We start from the raw sequence: 19,934 nt of genomic DNA, 5'->3' as shown, positions 1-19,934 counted from the left end.
AATGCTGGTTCTTCCCCCTACATGTACTGCACAGGTTTTGCATGTACCATACTTTTCACATTTAAGGTGTGGAAAGAGCAAAAGAGCCCCTCTACCTCACATTAGCAAGAAAGCCCCTTAGTGTTTTGTAAAAAAATAATATATATATATATATATATATATAGTATATCAATACAGTGGACTGCCCTATCTTGACTACTTCCAAGGGAAATTTTCCTTTGCTTTAACCATCTGTCTTGACTAAGACAAATGTACCCAAAATATATATTCTCTAACGGGGTCTAAGATGATTCATCATGGTCATTTTAGCACTGAATTGGTCTCTGAACTCTGTGCCTCTCTCTTCTGCTGTCCCTAGTTCAGCATATCTTGCCCACCACCAATCCCTCAGCTTGACTTCTCTCCCACAAACTGCAGGTAAACAAGTCCCAAAGGGCAGGCACTCAGCCCTCCCCCTTTCCTCCTTTTCCACACAATTCAGCGTTGAAAGAGGCCAATGAAACATCACGTGATGAATCGTCCCATTCCGACCTGGACTACTTCCAAGAGAAATTTCCTTTTGCTTTCATCATCTGTCTTGACTAAGAAAGATGGAATCCAAATATACGTTCTCTAACGGGGTCTAGGATAATTCATTGCAGTCAATTCAGCATGGTTATTTCATCATGGCTGTTTCAGCGCTGAATTGGTCGCAATGTTTATTGTAAGCTTCTATAACGCTACTATGATCCCTGTCATCAATGTCTCTCTCTTCTACTGTGCCCGGTCCAGCATGTCTCCCCCTGAGGTTGCCCACCACCAATCCTGCAGCTCGACTTTTCTCTACAAACTGTGGGTAAACAAGCCCTGAACTGCAGGTGCTCAACCCTCCCCCTCTCCTCCTGTTCCACACGATTCAGTGTTGGGGAAGGGGGGGGGGGGAGGTTGCGATGAAACATCCCATTCTGACCTGGACTACTTCCAAGAGATATTTCCCCTTGTTTAACCATCTGTCTTGATTAAGACAGATGTACTCCAAATATACGTTCTCTAATGTGCTGATCCAAACCCTTTTAGAGCAACTTCATCCCAAGCAAACACACAGAGCATCTTCCTTAGACCATCTGCTCTTCATTCACTGTTCAAAAGATGAAAGTAGTAGCAGTACACACACTGTACTGGGATTATTTTAGGCTAATCAATCATAATTTAACTTAAAAGTACTATTCCTGCTATCAATTCACAATTCTGCAGGGACCAATCAATTTTACTTTGTTATCCCTTTAAAAGGAGTCAAATGGGTTGAAGCCCATGACATCATTTTCATAGGAAGATATTATTGTGTACCTCAAAATCACTAAATGCACTCTATGGGCTCCTTTTACTAAGTTGTGCTAGTGGTTTTAGCGCACGCTACATTGCCACGTGCGCTACATGTTAAGGCGCCATAGAGCTGGCGTGTTTTCTACATAGCGCGGGGGTCAGTGAGCGCTAATCTTCAGCGCAAGCTAAAAAAGCTAGCGCACCTTAATAAAAGGAGCCCTATGTATTTTCAGTTTATATAAGTGGTGAAATGATCTTTATGCCTTTCAATACTAAACAGGTTCAAACACAAAGAGTTGGACAAAGACCCCCAGGACATAACCCCATTAGAATTTGACAACCAGCTGTACTCTTTCTGTTCTTAGAAGTAACCAAAACATCAAACATGAGAAAAGAATACCAGACAAACCCCAGAATCCTTTTTTTTTTCCTTCTGAAGTTTTATGCTGAACATTTTGGGGGTGTAGTCTAATTTTTGACAAAGAAAGAATTTAGAATCACGTACAAGGGTGTGCTGAAAAGTTCTCAGTCCATCCAAGAAGAGAATTATGTGGATATGGTTCAATCAATGATCTGAAATAATGTCAAAACATAGTGTAGAATTTTGTTTCTGCAGCTTGGCACACAATAAAATAAGATAACACTCTTTCAGCTATAATTGCAAAACAATGCTTAGAATGCCGGAAGTTTGTTGGTCGGGCTGAGAACTTTAAAGCACTCCCTCATACCTCAAGATGTTTGGGATGGAAATGGTGGGAAATAAATAGGATTAGATCCAAGTTTTGTAATCTTGAAGTAATCATAAGTTATGAGCCAGAGAAATCATGATGATGATACCCATAAAAGGATGAAGAGCTATCAGATTCAATGGAAATAGACTTTAGGGATGTGTAAACTAAAAATGTATGTGCCCTCTAAGCTGAGTGTCTATATTTCTGCCAGTGGGGGGGTGCTGTTTAAAAATCATTTCCAATAGCATGGGACAGGAAAATGCTGCTGGATGCAAAAGAATCTGCCTGACTATAGTGACATAAGAACATAAGAATTGAAGCAGCACTCCACACTGGCAAGAATGAGGTTGAAAGTAACACTCTCACACAGCTAAGGGAGAACATTGTTCCATGTTGTTTACAAAGTGATTCATTGTATTTAGACTTTGTAAATCTTCTTTTTGTTGGGGGTGGAGGAAATGTGGTCATTAGTATGCATTATTGTACAACCATTTGGGTCCTGCCCATGTGGAAACAGGAAGTGGCATCATAGATGGTGAAAACTGGCTGAGGGAAGGCCCCAGATCTGGCCAGAAGCTACTTGTCTGAATTTCGGTGTGCCACTATGGATTCTTCCCCCATAATCACAGAATTGGAGCAAGGCACAAGTATAGTTTGCCACTTACTTTTGGGGGCAAAGGGCAAGGAAGTCATATTACCAGTGAGGAGAGGTGGACCAAAATTAGCACCCACAATATCTGGTTAATCAATCATAACTGCACTTAAAAGCATTGTTCCCCTTAAACCTCTCCTATAAAGCAAGCTTTAATGAAATAAGACCCTTAATTTTAAATGCATGACAGGGCAAATAGTGAGAAAGGCCTCAATGTTTTTCAGAATTAACAGAAACAAAATAGATTCTTTTTTTATTGGACTCCTCCAAGAGTCAGCACCAATCAGATATATTTTTGAGAGGGACCTGGTTGAGAAACTGCATCGGTGAGATACATTCTTCAAGAAGTAGTGCCTTCTGAAAATGTTGACAGAGACCTCAACTGCCTTCCAAATCTCCTTCCCTGATGTACATACTTTGAGGTCCCTTTACTAAACTATGGTAAGTACTAGCATGTGTTTATCACATGTTAAAAAGGCTTACTGCAGGACTTGCACTGGTATTCCCCGGTAAAATGGCCAATTTGTGCATGCACACTAAACTTTTTTTTAATTTTCTGGGAAGGAGGTGTTTTAGGGGGTGGAGAATGGGCATGACTATGATAATCAGTTTGTGGTGAATTGCTGCATGCTGATTAACATGTGGTTAACACAGGAGTCTTTACCAAATACACAATGGGTTGCAGTAAGGGCTCATGCAGTAATATTATGGCTGCACACTAATTGCACAATTAGCACATGGCCATTAATTTCAGGAATAGGAAAATCTGACTTTCCAGCTGCGGCAAAAGTGGTCTTGGCCTGCAGAAAAGACCTGTGGTAAGGGTACATGAAGGCCACTTTTACCACAGCTTTAGTAAAAGGTCCCCCTATGAGGGGGTGCTGAAAAGTTCTAAGCCCAACCAAGAAGAGAATGACATGGATATTGTAGGGGCCCCAGGGGCCACACACAAGACCCCTAAGGTAACACCCCTACAACCACTATAACCCCTTCCAGTGCCCAAGAAATCACACACACATCTGTGCACAGACAATAACCCACTACCTCTTCTCTCTGAAATAGCCCTTTATTTCAGAAGCACAAAAATATCCCTTACAGAGAAAAAAATAATAATATATGGTAGCATATATGAGAATACACAAGTAAGGAAAATCTTATAATCTAATATATGTATGATAAACTGTAACATAACTACAAGTTACAGATAAAGGGTAAATATACTTGTACAAGTAGGAAAGATCAAAGCAGAAAACCTTTGTAACAATCTAAAAGCTATCTGATGACTGTTCCTCTGAAACCTAATTTGCTGCGTGCAGCACACGCTCTTGCTAGAAGAGAGTAATATGATACATGCAGGAAAGCAGAAAAAATTCCTAAGGAATCTTATTGAAGAAAAAATGCCTTTATACATATGCACAGAAAGCTTTTCCTAGAGCTAGATGCACTAAAGAGGAACGGTAAGACCATGTGGGTCTGCTCCAATCTAATATTTGGCTGATTCAAAGAGCTATTGATTTTGATGTATTAAAAATATTGCATACAAATGATTCATGCGGTAGGTTCATCGTAATCCACGACTCTCCCATCTGATTGATTGCGGTGAGAGCGACTCTCACACATGTGAAGAGCTGGAAGGGAAAGCCCGAACAGCTGAGAGGCAGTGGAAGCCCCCAAAACAGCCTCCTGCTACTCAGCTGTTCAGGGTAAGAAACCTTTTTTTTTCTTTTTTTTAATGGGCACATACACACACAATATCTGCCCCATTAAAAAAAAAACCACACACACACACTCCGCCAATAACTACATTCCCCGACAACCCCTGACAAACATGGCATTGGGAATCCACCCCCTACACTAGAAAAAATCGGCAGGAGGGATGTTCATCCCTCCTGCCATGCCGCACCCCCCGCATGAGAATAAAATGGCAGGATGATGCCCACCCCTCCTGCCATGGTGACTCCCCCCCATGAGAGAAAATAGGCAGGATGGATGCCCAGTCCCTCCTGCCATGCCACACCCAAGTGAGAAAAAACAGCAGAAGGGATACCCACTCTCTCCTGCCGTGGCACCTCCATCCCCCCCGTGAGAGAAAATAGGCAGGATGGATGCCCACTTCACTCCTGCCATGCCTGTGTGATAGAAAATTGGCAAGAGGGATGCCCACTCCCTCCTGCCAATGGAGGCCCCCCAAACCATCCCCTACTCTAACCCTTCCCCCCAAAAAAGACAGTAGGTATGCCCACTCCCTCCTGCAACCAGATGTTCTCCCTAATCCTCTAGTACCTTTTTACAAAGATTGAAGCAGGAGAGAAGCACAGTCCCTCCACTTTCAAGGTCCGCCAAACAAAATGGTGGGCCTTCCCACCTTAGTGCATCATGTGATGCTTAAGGAGGGGTCCAGGGCCCTAATTGGCTCATATGCCTAAGGCCCCTCTCAAGGGAAGGGGCCTTAGGTGTCTGCCTCAATCAGGACCTTTGGCACCTCCCTCTCTGTCCCATGTGATGCAAGGGGAGGGGCCTTAGGCATATGAGCCAATCAGGACCTTAGGCTCCTCCCTATGCACCACATGGCATACAGAGAGAGGAACCTAAGGCCCTGATTGGCTCAGATGCCTAAGGCCCCTCCTCTTGGGCCAATTAGAGCCTTAGACCTCTACACATGCATCACATGATGCACTGAGGAGGAAAGGCGGGCCTTGAAGATAGAGGTACCGTGCTTCCCTCCTGCTTCCAACTTCGGAAAAAGGTACCGGAGGGGAGTTTGGGGGAGCATCAGGTGGTAGGAGGGAGTGGACATCTGTCCTTCTTTTTTTTTTTTTTTTTGGGGGGGGGGGGAAGTTTCAGAAAAAATCATAGTATTGCTTTTTGGACAAACTATCCAGTAGACAATTTAAGAAACATGAATGCAAGAGATAAAATAACCTGTTTATTTACTCTTCTGGTGAAGCAACAACAACTTTCTTGATTAAAAATGGAGGAAAGCAGCTCCTGAGGACTTAAAGGGGGTGAAGCACAGGAAAATTCAATCAAATACATTCTAGTACAAATTTCAGGTCACACTGTCTAAGACTTAGAGATTCTGACAACATGAAAAGGCAGTTTCAGAAACTCTTAAAAACAGAACCAAAAATACCTATAAATATACAGTTTAGGGAGTATTTCCTCCGTACTCTGTGTAACCTACTTATATTGTAAATTTTGAAAAAAAATCTATATTTTGTATGCTCTTATTTCTACATTGTGATCCTTGTATTGAACCGTAAGAAAATTTTCATCCCTTGTTAGGTTTTTTTGTGTACCTCATCATAAAATATATATGTGGAGGGGCATAATCAAAAAAAGCGTCTAAGTCCCCTTTTGGCCTAAGTCCCTAAACGTTCAACCCAGAAGCAGGGAAAGTGTCCATAACCAAAACAAACGTCCATGTTTTGATTATGGCCTTCCCCTGCCTAAACGCCCAATCTTCACTACGTCTAAAAGTACCCCCACAGCACGTCTACACTTTTAAGCCATAATGAAACAAAAAAACGCCTAAGCCAAAAACGTCCAACAGAAGGGCTTTTAGGCGAAGGAGGAGCCAGTCCTTCGCCTAAAAGCTGGATTCTGTAACCAGTGTCTGTCAAAAACAACACCGGTTACAGAAACCCCCCCCCCCCCCTTCCCACAACCATCCAGGCAGGAGGGTGCCAAGCCTTCCTGCCATGGCAAACCGTGACCCCCCCTCCCGACAACATCGAGGCAAGAGGGAGCCCAAACCCTCTTGCCCCTTTGAAGCCGCGACCCCCCCCGACTCGATCAAGGCAAGAGGGAGCCCAAGCCCTCTTGCCCCGTTGAAGCCGCGACCCTCCCGACTCGATCGGGGCAAGAGGGAGCCCAAGCCCTCTTGCCCCGTTGAAGCTGCGACCCCCCCCAACTCGATTGGGCCAGGAGGGAGCCCAACCCCTCCTGGCCCAGGCGACCCCCCTACACCCCGACACGTTCGGGCCAGGAGGGAGCCCAGCCCCTCCTGGTCCAGGCGACCCCCCTACACCCATCCCCCACTACATTACGAGCAGGAGGGATCCCAGGCCCTCCTGCCCTCGATGAACCTCCCTCCCCTCCCAACGTCCGCCCCCCCAGAACCCCCGATCGGGCCCCCCAGCCGACCCGCGACCCCCCCGGATGACCCCACAACCCCCCCACCCCCATACCTTTTCGTCATTGGCCGGACAGAAGGGTGCCAAACCCATCTGTCCGGCATGCAGGCCACCGAAGAATGGGGCCGGATTGGCCCAGTGGTACCAAAGCCCCGCCTACTGGTGGGGCCTAAGGCGCCTGGGCCAATCAGAATAGGCCCAGGAGCCTTAGGCCCCTCCTGTGGGTGGGGCCTTAGGCACATGGCCCGGGTGGGCCCATGTGCCTAAGGCCCCGCCCTACAGGAGCCACTTAGGACACTTTTAGATGGTTTTTTTTTTATTATTACCCCCATAGTCCTTTTTTGACCTTTTTTGCCATTTATGGACAAAGACTGCAGAAGTCGGCCCATCACTGTCCTTATATCCCAACTACTAAAGTTGCCATTAAAATCTACTCCATCCTATCTTGATCTATCTTGCTATACACGGAACACAGACCATAGAAATTCACCTGGCATTGTCCATAAATTTCAACCACTGGAATTGCTGTTGAAGTCTTCTTCAGCACATCCTAATCTGCTATACACGGGACACAGACCATAGAAGTCTGCCTTATATTGGCCTTATTTCCTGACAGCTGAAGTTGCCATCTAAGCACCACTCAATACATCAACATGCATTCAATAATTTAAGTTTTGTGTTTATTAGGGCTGCATTTTAATAGCAATTAATGACTTGATTAACATGTTAATTATTAATCATGTTTAAAAAATTTAATTGTGATTAATAATTAATTCAGTGCTGCTCTCTTTTACCTCTCTCCCAACCCTCCTCTGCTGTGCATGGTTTGGCATCTCTCCCAACCCTCCCTGACCGCAGCTATCTCTCAGATATCTCCCCCTCCCATCTGCACCCCTACTGGTGTACCTTATCAAACACAGGCAAGTCTTTGGCCCTTCAGTGCCTACACCAGCCATACTCAAAGGCTGCCTGAGACCAGCACCGGGTCTTTCCATGTGAGCCAACCCACACTTTCTGATGCACCTTCCTGTTCTCAGAAGGGTAGGCCAGGTCAGAAGGAAAGGTCCGGTGCAAGCCTTAGGCAGCCATATAGAATGGTGTCAGGTCAAAAGCGCGCTGGGACAAAGGCGCGCGCAGACAATTGAGCGCAGCGCGGAGGTGCGTGCTGCAGAAAATTACTGTTTTTAGGGCTCCGACGGGGGGGGGGCGTGGGGGGAACCCCCCCACTTTACTTAATAGAGATCGCGCCGGCGTTGTGGGGGGTTTGGGGGGTTGTAACCCTCCACATTTTACTGAAAACTTCACTTTTTCCCTGTTTTTAGGGAAAAAGTTAAGTTTACAGTAAAATGTGGAGGGTTACAACCCCCCAAACCCCCCACAACACCGGTGCTATCTCTATTAAGTAAACTGGGGGGGCTCCCCAACCAAACCCCCCGTCGGAGCCCCTAAAACTGTAATTTTCTTCGGCGCGCACCTCCGTCTTGCACTCAGTTGTCGGCGCGCGCCTTTGTCTTTTGCAGGGTTGTCTATGAACCATATAGAACAACTGCTGCTGGAGCTGCAGGACTGAAGGCTTGCAACAACTTCAGTAATTAGAATCTAAGGATAATACTGAGAGGACTTCTACAGTCTATGTTCAAGAAACGCCAAAGAAAGACAATTTAATTATGAATCGATAATGAGCGTGACTGTTGGGCAGACTGGATGGACCATTGAGTTCTTTTTCTGCTGTCATTTACTATGTTATCATGCCTATTCATAAGTTGAGTTCTTGCTGGTTGAATTATGGAATTAGTGCTACTGCTGAAGGACATTGTAAAGATTTTTTCCAGCTTTCATATTTCACCAGATGTCCGGGTTTACCCAGACACGTCCTCTTTTTAGAGGGCATGTTCGGGCGTCCAGATGGATTTTCAACACCTGGCACTTTGTCCAAGCAAATTGCATCAGGAGGGGCATGCGCGGATGCAACACGGTGAGATCATAGAAACATAGAACATGACGGCAGAAAAGGGCCATGGCCCATCTAGTCTGCCCATGCTAATGGCCCACCCCCTAACTACCTCTACGAAGAGATCACACATGCCAATCCCATCTTTTCTTAAAATCTGGCATGCTGCTGGCCTCAATTACCACAACACGCGCATGCGTGTGACATCATTGTGTCACATCTGCACATGCGCAGATGCCCTTCTGACCAAGACAAGTAGGCTGAAGGGGCAGGGCTAGGAGCGAGGCTAGGGCGTGGCATGGGCGTAACGAGGCAGACCTAGGGATGAGTCTAAGGGTCCGGATTTTACATACATAAAATCTGGTAACCCTAGGCGTCACAGCCTTGGGCACCAACCTCCCTCACTACGTAACTGGTTCACATCACTTGAATATCAACCCAGGAATTTCTTTTATGCAACATTAATAAAGCAAACTTTTAAAAGAATGCACACATTTCACATAGAGTGTGTACTACTTTAAAGAGGCTGCATTCTTATGGAAAGTGTGTTCACTCTTTTCCAGTGGCGATGCAGGTGTAAATAGTACACACACACACACACACACACACATTCTTTGTGAAAAGTGTGCACTCATTTTGAAGACAATGCACTTCTTCTGAAGAAGTGTGTGAGGAAAATACAGATGACACTTGCATACAAAAATGAATAGGTCTAGGGAACAGCAAAGCATAACATTTGGCCCTAGGTTCTCTACAGCCCCCTTATCAATTGATAAACACAGACCATCAGAATTCCATAAAGTATAATGATTTATTTAGCAGAGTAAGATAAATGAAATAGTAAGCAACAGTAATAACAGGTTCTAAGAATCCCTATCAACAATGGTAATGTCTAGTGCAGATAAGCACAGACTGGACATTTCCGTATCAGATACAAGGGTAAATCAAAAAGGCAAAATACATTTAACAGCTTTAATAGAAGTAACTGTGAGCAATTGGAGCAAAGAGATTGACACTGGAGAATCCACAGAGAAAAAAGTCCAAGATGAAACAAAGAAACACTGTGGAGAGACAATGTTCCTGATATGGACTTTATTAAAAAATCAACATGCAAGATGGCGCATTTGTTGTATCGTTCAAATAGCTTCTGCATTCCTGCAGAGAAGTTTTTCGGCTGCTCCCAAAGCCAGGTGAGCACCACTTCCTTCATCATAGAAACATAGAAACATGAGGGCAGATAAAGGTCAAATGGCCCATCTAGTCTGCCCATCCACAGTAACCATTATCTCTTTCTCTCTCTGAGAGATCCTACGTGCCCATCCCAGGCCCTCTTGAATTCAGACACAGTCTCTGTTTCCATCACCTCTTCCAGGAGACTGTTCCATGCATCTACCACCCTTTCCGTAAAAAAGTATTTCCTCAGATTACTCCGGAGCCTATCACCTCCTAACTTCATCCTATGCCCTCTCATTGCAGTTTCCTTTCAAATGAAAGAGACTCGATTCATGCACATTTATATTACATAGATATTTAAACAACTGTATCATATCTCATGCTTTGTCTTTTGCTCTCTGGGTCGCAGTGATGCACTCCTGTTTTTTTGCTGGTGACAATTCTCTCTAGAATACTTGGGTTTTCTTCATCTCAGGAATTGGGTTGCAACCTCCACATGCTGTTGCTTGTGCAGATCAGTAAGCTGTCTGGGAACCCTTTGTGTGCAAACTCCTGTATCCCAAGTCATCATGCATTTTGGCAAATGCAGATCCATGGCTAATATCCAAATTTGCAGCCAATTGAGACACCATTATCCCTCAGTCTTCTCTAATTAAGGCATCTGCCCTGTCAATGTGCTCTTGTGTGCATGATGTTGATGGGCAACCAGAACGACCTTCGTCGGCTACACCTGTTCTTCCCGCTTTAAACTTTTTTTTACCCACTCATACCCACACCTTTTGTTGATTCATGGTGCTATGTCCATACTGAGTCAACATCTGACGGTGAATTTTCATAGGTTTTACTCCCTTTGCCAAAAGAAAGTGCACTACTGCACGTTGCTCTTCGATGGTACAATCTTGCAATGGAGCATCCATGTTTCTGACCTTGTGGCTGCCACATGACTAAAGGCCAAGTGCTGCACTGTGCATGGATGAACTATCCAACAGACAATATACAAGTACATATGTTGCATTTCACTACCTGTATTCCGGTTATCACGCAATTTAACAATTGCCTTTAATTTTTTATTTGCCCTCGTATTTCTTGGGTATGGATCCAGATTTATTGATTAGCTTCAAGATGCAACAGAGGTCTCTACATCTGTATCTAGTAAGGAAAAACATGGATAACTGAAAGCTGCATATCATCTTCCTGCATTTGGGAGAGTGCACATTCATGGATGGGAACGCATCTTCCCTTGAGTTGGTAGCTTGCTTCCTCATTCCCTGTAATGACAGCCTCTGTTCAGATAACAAGGGAGCGCTTTAGTACTCAGGAAAAAGAGGTGCACAAGCCTCATTTGTTACCATCAAGGCTGGAAGGTTTAGTAGGACTCAAGTCATTGGAGATCAGTACAGGTCTTAATGGGCAGAAGATGCATGGGCTAGGTTCCTTCTGGCAGGACCCCTTCTTTTGCATAGTAATGATCTTGAAAGTGCCACCAAACTGGGGATGGTGGACTTAATAGCTCAGTAGTTATGTGACATGAAGGTTTGATATTTACCCAGTTAATAAAAGTTGTGGATTGCTTGATGTCACTAAGCTTTTGTATTATTAAGTTCTGAGTCTGAATAGAAGGGTAAATGAGGCAGAAAGTAAAATGTGTGTGCGTGTATGGGGAGGGGTAGAGGGAGGGGGGGGACGCTTAGGGCAACAATAAATCTCAAACAGGCATCAAATATGTTGTGGTTCCTGAAAATATATTTAAAGATGTATCATTAAAAATGGTCTTATAAGTTGGTGAACTCACAAGTGCTGTTTCAGTAAGGAATACATAATGTTACCTATCAAACTCTGAACCGAGTTCTGTCCCTTTGGCCATACAGAAGTTCTGCAGCATCAGTAAAATCTGGTCCTCCATCAAGTGTCACATTCTGTTTATTAATGGTAATACTGACTTCATTCCCCACATAAATGACTTCAGTGCCCTTCTCTCAAATTGTTCCAGTTCTGCATGTGACCTGCTCCATCAACAATATATATATATATATATTTTTTTTTTTTTTAATTTATTAAATTTTCTTTTTAGTTACAGGATCAAAACAGGAAAAACAAATTTACAAAAATACATCAATATATCATAATTCAGAAATTAAATCATTCTAGTCCACATTAATGGTGGAGATATACTAAAACGATAAGGGGCTCATAATCGAAAGAGAAAAATGTCCAAAAACCGGCCTAAGTTGGCACTTGGACGAACATTTCCCAAATACGTCCAAGTGCCAATACTAAAAACGTGTTTTGGACGTATTTCTAAACTACCTAGGCCTTCATAGTGCTGCTGAACGACCAAAGCTAAATGGGATATTTCGGAAGGAATGTCGAGGGCGGGAGTTGGGCGGGACGTGGGCCGGCTTAGACTTAGTCGTACAGCATGTATAACCGAAAGTTATACAGGCTGGGATCGACGGAACTTGGACGTTGTGACTTAGACCATGTAAAACATGGTCTAAGCATACAAATATAGTGAACAGGAAAATAAAAGAAAGTAGTTCTTTATCACTAGCAAGCTCTTCTATTTCTATTACCCTTTTTAAACCTGTTAGGAAACATATAACTGTGAAACAGGAACTTTATCTACCAAGAAATTTTCCAAGTATATGGGGTCAAGAAAAACATATGAATTTTCTTTGCATGTAACCAGGCATTTGCATGGATACTTAAGAAAGAAGGAACCATCAATTGCCAAAACTTTTGGTTTGAGCAAGAGGAAGCTCCTTCTACGCAATTGCGTTGACCTGGCAACATCTGGAAATATGAAAATTGTTTGCCAATAAAACAATACACTTTTCTTCTGAAAAAAAAATTAATACCAACAATTTTTGTTCTATTCTTTTAAAGGAGACTAACAATGTTGCTCTTTTCAAAATATTTTCCTGAAAGGATTCCAAAAACAGTTAGGTCTAAACTATCCGGTGAATTCAAATTATCAAATTCACCTTCAGGTTTCTCTGATTTTACACCTGTAGGAAGATAATACACTTTTGAGATTGGATAACTCTAATACCTCATTTAGATAAACTTTAAGAAATTCTTTAGGAGAAAGCAAATGAATGACAGGAAAATTCAGAAATCTTAAATTCAAATTCCTAGATGCATTTTCCAAAGGTTCCATTCGTAGATGAATCATCAGGCTATCCTTAGCATTCATAGCCAGAGTAGCCTGATGGCCACCAATTGGGTTTCCACTTTATCTAATTTATCTTTAACAGAATTAATCTTCAATTCTTGTTCTTGAAATTTAGCAACGGGTTTGCTCAGTAAAATCACTAAAGCTTTGAAGATTTTCTTTTAAATTCTTATCCTTACTGACAATGGCTACAAAGAAATCTTTCAAGGAAGTATTATCTACTTTAGATAGAACAGAATCATCTAAATGGTGGCAAACAAATTTCACCGGAGTAAGTACCTGAATGTCAGACAAAGATCCATCAAATTGTGAAGAATTAGCAGCAACATTACCATTAACAGAACCATTAACAGAACTATACCATTAACTATGGTGCTGAGAGTCTTAGCATCTTGTTGTATATTAATTACTGTAGACGATAGTTTTGGGGGAGGGGTAGGTCCCCTGGAGGGAAGAGAAGGATCTGACAATGGTGAAAATATAGGAGATTTCAAATCCGTATTCAAAAGTCAGATCTTAAAGATGGAAATCCATAGGCCCCACAACCCTCACTGGGGCCAAACCTTTCTTTCTAACTTTACGCTTCCCCATTTTCAGAGGATTACTTACGGGCTCTTTGCTCCTATGTGCTCCAAAAGGGCTCCTAAGGGGCAAAATGTGCCCCTTTGATCAATGACCCTTCGATCACATACCCACAGGAGCGTGCCCGTGACTGCGTTCAACTATATGGCTTCCCTTTTATGTTGGAAATAGCGGGGTTTTCCACAGCTGATTTCAGCCTCCCTCGGGTGCCCAGTCCAGCGCCTGCTAGTAGAAAAGCTTAGCGTTTCAGACGACTCCATCTCCACCAGCAAGAAATTTTGCAGCTTACTTATTTTCCATGCCAATCCCATTTTACCCTTCTGATGCATTCTCTGCTCTGCCTCTCAATCAAATTTCATACAATGTACTTTCCAACACATTTAAATGTATTCATGATTAAGCCTCCCTATACCTTTCTTTTCCATTGTTATAAAGGCATCAGTGCCCGGGTGTGCGGGCGCAGTCAAAACATAACCAGAAAAATGCTGTTAATCAGCCCTTAACTGGATAAGTTAAAGCCAGCAAAGATAGGACTGCTAATTTATGGGGTCCTGTTTGCTCAGTTAACTTAACTGGTTAGGGACTGAATATTGGCACTTAACAGTTAAGTGCTAACTCTGCCCTTGGACTATCCACACGATAGCCAGTTTCAGCTTTACTGATTTCAGGGTATATTCAGAGATAGTCAGGAGATATCCTGGTAAGTGCTGTTGAATATTCCCTCGGGACCTACGTAGTCAAAGCGAGATAACTGGATAAGAGCCTTTCTTAACTGGTTAACTCACTTTGAATACCGACCCCATATCTATCTATCTATCTACACAGTAACTATAGAGATATAGATATATAAATAGATATTAATATAGATATTAATGGTCTTGTCCTTAGAAACCAGGCGTTGCATGAGGAAGACAAGCAAAATATAAAACAATGCGCACACAAACCAAACATTCTGAAGCACAGTGAAATCTTCCATCCCAAATTTCTTAAATTAACTAGTAGTTTAGGTTAACATAAAATCAAAAGTCTGATGCATTCAGATTCCAAATATTGCTGGCACTATTTTTGGAATCCTTTTTTGTTTTGTTTTTTACTTTATTTTTAAGTTGCAAGGCAAATAAACAAAGCCAGGCTGCATAGGGCTTGTTATGAACATCTACAAGCACACCGCAAAATCAGTGCATTATATTCTGCATCATTTGTACTATACTATGCAGTTCTACTGCAATGAAATGAACACAAAGCATCTTTCATAGTCTCCGGACACGTACACAGAACTCCCTAATACAAAAAAAAAAAAAAAAAAGGTGCAAAAATTCATGAAAAAAGAGTGAACTTTAAGTGTGACTTTACTATATTAAAAAAATATATATCAAGATATACTTATCGTAGACGGGGTCCCAACTGCATAGTTCTCTGTATATGTCTTGATGTCCTGTTCTCTACACATGTATCAACTGCACAGTTCTGCATCTCTCCTGATGTGAGGAAATTGGAGTACACTTCAAAACAGTTCAAACTCTCATTAAGCTCACTATAAGAAATTTCAGACTATGCTTAGCATTGATGATGTCCCAGCTGCCAAAACTCCCTGCGTCTCTCTCAATATGGTGCGGCAAGCTGCGAGCTCTCTAGTTTTAAACAAAACGTGAATAAGTGATGATGAGGAGGATGGTTTCACCAGCTGTATCCCACCTGCACAACCTCTCTTGATACAGACTCCTTATGCTACCAACTGAGCATGTGGAGTCTCAGCTGCCCAGTTGTCTGCCTGCCTTTTGATGTGTTGTAGTCTCCGCTTCCCCTTGGCAGCATCCAACTTCGCAATTCAAATAAAATGGAGTAAGTGGAACAGAGCAGCTAACTTCCTATCTCATTATCAGGTTATCAGCAGGACCCAAAAGTATCCCTCCTTTCTTAACCAATGTTTTCAATTTCTGATGGGGGGGGGGGGGAGTGACCTAGTGATTATCAATCCCAGCCTGCACCCTGCACTCAACCCCCCATTGCCCCAGGTAGCACAGTTAGATTGGAAGCCCACTAGAACAGATAGGGAAACTATTCAATGTATTGTAAACCACCTTGTGTGAATCTCTGCATGAAAAGGCAGTTAATAAATATGGAAAAAAAAAACAAAAACCTGGTCCATTATTCAGTCCAGGTGTCCAGTGGGTTTTATAATATTGACATTTGCAGTGGAAGGTTACTTTATAATGGGGTGTTTATTTTAAGAGGGTAAGTAGGCATTTATTTTAAGACTTTTATAAACGCACAGCAGCACCTATGTGTCTTTATAAAATATGCTTAAAATAGGCACCTAATGGGCCCAATATTGAGCCCATAGGACCAGTGACTCTTGCAGTGTTGACTGTCACAAGTGAAAAATAACTGGAAGATTCAATTCCGGGCCCTACTCAGGGCACGGCATCAAATTTCTAGGTTATCAGTAGAGGTCGGATGTTATCCAGGTGCTGGCCGATGTTCAGAGTGGAAAGAGGTCAACTTTTTTGCTGTCCTATCTGGGGACATACCTGGTTAGCAGACTGAAAGCTGTCACTCACCAGGTAAAGTCTCGATGCTGCAGCAGTCTGTTCAGATAATCAGTGGCTGAGCATTCAGATACAACTTGTCAGTGGGAGATGAATGAGTAGGAACTTCTCTACCCAGTTATCTAACTTTCAATACTAGCCAGTGTGGGTCTTTATAAAATACAGCATTATTATAAACAAAAACTGCACCTCCATTGTACGCATGGAAGTTACATTGGGCCCAGAGCAAGTGTGAGTACATGCTTTGATGTTTTACATATGCATGTCAATTAAAATATTTTATAATTAATTTATGCAAAATCTGCTTGATCTCCACTGAAACACTACCTCTGTGTACACTTACTCCCAAATTCTGTATACGGCATCAGTGCACCACATAGGCCAATGTACGTGCATAGCTTAATTGATTAATTGGCAATTACCTCATAATTTATGCTAACTCAGAAAGCATAAGTCTATAAAAAGTATGTGCCAATTCCAGTTTGCAAATTTGAAAAGGGGCATGGCTGGGGCCAATTAGGGGCATTCCTAAAAATTACAGAATATGCCCAATCTGTAGGCGTAGGCATTTAGGCCTGGTTTTAGCTGGCCTAAATGGTTGCGATTAAGCAGTGGTGTAGTAAGGGGAGTGCGGGGGGACAGTCTGCCCCTGGTGTGGTCTTCCTCAGGGCGCCAGCACCCCTCCTCCTCTCTGCCCCTTGCCACTCCTCCCCCTTCCATGCGTGTGCCCCTACCCTGCACCCATACTTTTTTAACTTTGGTGCAAGCAGCCACCAACTTGCTGCCCGTATTGGCTTCGGCGCTCTGTCTGACATCACTTCCGGGACCCATGCCTTTGCTTAGGGAGTGACAACAGAGAGAGTGCTGAAGCTAACATGGGCCGCAAGTTGGTGGATGCTCGCGCCAAAAGTTAAAAAGGTACGGGGAATGGGCACACACTGCAGAGGGCAGGAGAGGGGCTCCACCACCCCAGGCGCCACTCACCCTGGATACGCCACTGTGCCTAAGTTATGAATCAGAGACAGATGCTAAGCATGGTTCTAAAAAAGGTGCAAGCACCTTGTAGAATCGTGCTAAGAACCGTTCTAGTTGGTGCTGATTTTTTAAGTACCATAAATGGAAAAAGGCCCTTACTGGAAAGTCTGCACTTCAGATCAATGCGCTATTACATCAGTCAGAATATTATGACATATATGCAAAAATGACTTTAGTTGGATTGAACTGTAGCAACAAAAGGGCAGGATCTGCAAACTTTGGCAGTATAATGAGAGCTATCAATGGGTGATCAGGCACTTGTGACTCTCAGAAAGGAAACATACATAGAAACTAAAGAATGACACAGCGACTGATTTTCCCATCCCGTCAAGTTCTTTTCTTGTCTCTGCCCTATTCCTGCAAGCTCTGTCCTCATCTGCACAAGCCTCAAATGCTTTAAAACCATAAGTGTTTGAGGCTTGTGTGGTTAAAGCAGAGCTTACAGGAATGGGGCAGAGACCGCGACAAAACTTGAGGGGCCGGGACGGGAAAATTGAGCTCCGGGAAGGGGAAAAATGTGTTCCCGTGTCATTCTCTAATAGAAACAGAGAAAATGAAGGCAGATAAAGATGAAATAGTCTATCCAGTCTGCCCATCAATGCCTCCCTATCACTGTCTTAGAGAGCCTATGAACTTTTTCCAAGCTTTCATAAATTCAGATATTATAGAAACAGAAAAAAATGAAGGCAAAGACCATATGGCCTATCCAGTCTGCCCATTCATGCCATCTATTCTTTCTATCACTCCCTGGAATACCCAGGAAGTTTCAGACTAGAGCAGGGGTTTTCAAACCCAGTCCTTGGAACACACCCAGAGCCAGGTTGTCATGCTATCCAGAATGAGTATGCATGAGAGAGATTTGCATGCAGCGCAAATCTCTCATGCATAATTATTATGGGTATCCTGAAAACTTGACTGGCTGGGTGTGTTCTGCGTACTGGGTTGAGAACCTCTGGACTAGAGGGATCTGCTTAGCAAATTCTTGACTTTCACTGAAAACTTAAAGCTGCATATTATTCTTACTGCAAACAAATAATAGCACAACTCTATGGGTACAATATATGTTGGAATATATGATGTAAAGAGTGAGGTGAGATTCCATGAATGCATTCATTGGGAAGGTAGATTACCAACAATATGTGAAGAATTGAATCCATAGACAGCTGGATTTCAAGAAGATTAATAAAAGAATGACTAATGAGAGAGGGCTTACACATTCTCTTGGTATCTTCATGTCTGGCCCTTGGATTCGTAGCTGAGAAAGGAAGGATTTCTCCAACCTGGGGAAAGCTAAACTATAAGCTAGTGACTTGTAGTTAGCTGGAATAATTAAGCACTAAAACTAGGGTTGCCAGGACACCTAGACCTGCTCCAGGCCCGCCCAGTTCTACCCTTCCCCACCCTGTAATGCCCTAATCCCACCCACAGTCCTGCCCCAGCCCCGCCCCTCTGCTGCCTGCTCATGTCGGGCAGGAAAGAAATCTGCACATGAGTGGATTTTCTCCTTGCCCGACGTGATTTGAGGAGGCTTTTCAAAACCCGGGCAAAGAGCTGCGTTTAGAAAAGCCATCTGGACCCCCAGACATGTCCTCAAAAGGAGGACATGACCAGGGAAATCCGGACGTCTTGTAACCCTAACTAATACTAATGAGTTATGGATGTAGCAGTATTGAACCCCCGATGATGAAAATTCTCCCAAAAAAGGAAGTCGCTGCTGTTTTCAGGTGACAGTGGCTAAGATGGTGGGTAGCTAGCAAATTGTCCTAGGCATTGTGCAGCTCAGTGGCTGCAATGGTGGAAGTTATCAGGCAACGTGGGGCTAAGTGGCCAAGGCAATGGACACTCCGGCTCAGTGGCTGAGAGGCAAGGGAGATGACGGCAGGTGGAGCAGGGCCTAGCAATAGCAGCTGGCCCCAGGCAGAGTGAAGCTCAGTGCCTGAGGTGGCAGAGCTGGCCCAGTAACAGATGGTGGGCAGTCCCAGGTGTAGGAAGGCCCAGTGTCTTAAGGGAGGGGGGGGGCAGGTTTAATGGTTCACAATGGCCGAAACAGGAAAACCAAACCAAAAACTGCAGATAATTTACAAGATGCAGGCAAAAGTTTATTGTACCAAGGTTAAAATGCAGTAATATAAAACCTTTTTACCAACCAAGAGACCCAACATGGTCCGTGTTTCGGACAACACGCCTTCGTCAGGGTCCATGGTAAATAAGGTATAAAATATATCGCAAAAAATGAAGGTAACAACTGCTTTCAATCCAGTAGCATTGACTCGTTATGCACCCGCGATTCGCTCCGATACAGTAACCTCTCCTCAATCGCTGTTTTGGTGGTTTTTTTGCAGATTTGGTTGGATTTCTTTTTGTTGCTCTCACAATGGCTGAAAGATAGCAGGGCTGAAGATGAATGTCCTAGGTGGAACAGGACCCATTATTACAATCATAACATCAGTGTTAAGGTACTGCAGTTATCATGTGGTGACAGCGGAAAGTAATTCATGGTAATTGTAATACCTCTGAAGTGTGGTGGCATTCCCAGCATTTTTGAACAGGTTGCCATGCAGTTAACATAGAATAAGTTTGCTACCATGCATGAAGTATGATGCACAATAGAGTTAGCTCTTGACTGTTCTGCATTATGTCATGTTAAC

General features: G+C 43.3%; 1 protein-coding gene across 16 annotated transcripts in view; it reads right to left on the bottom strand.

Moving 5' to 3' along the window:
* EYA4 (EYA transcriptional coactivator and phosphatase 4) overlaps nt 1-19,934 on the bottom strand; it is a 443,388-nt gene that overhangs the window by 89,925 nt on the left and 333,529 nt on the right. The window contains exon 2 of one of the 16 annotated variants that reach the window (XM_033939347.1): nt 15,086-15,180. The exons of the other annotated variants lie outside the window; for them this stretch is intronic. Within the exon in view, the coding sequence (XP_033795238.1) occupies nt 15,086-15,152 (67 nt within the window). The 5' untranslated portion in view covers nt 15,153-15,180. The remainder of the gene's footprint in view (nt 1-15,085; nt 15,181-19,934) is intronic. 16 annotated transcript variants of the gene reach the window in all.

The sequence above is a fragment of the Geotrypetes seraphini genome, chromosome 3 (assembly GCF_902459505.1).
Source record: "Geotrypetes seraphini chromosome 3, aGeoSer1.1, whole genome shotgun sequence".
NCBI classification, from domain to species: Eukaryota; Metazoa; Chordata; class Amphibia; order Gymnophiona; family Dermophiidae; genus Geotrypetes; species Geotrypetes seraphini.
This window is presented reverse-complemented; position numbering and strand designations above follow the sequence as displayed.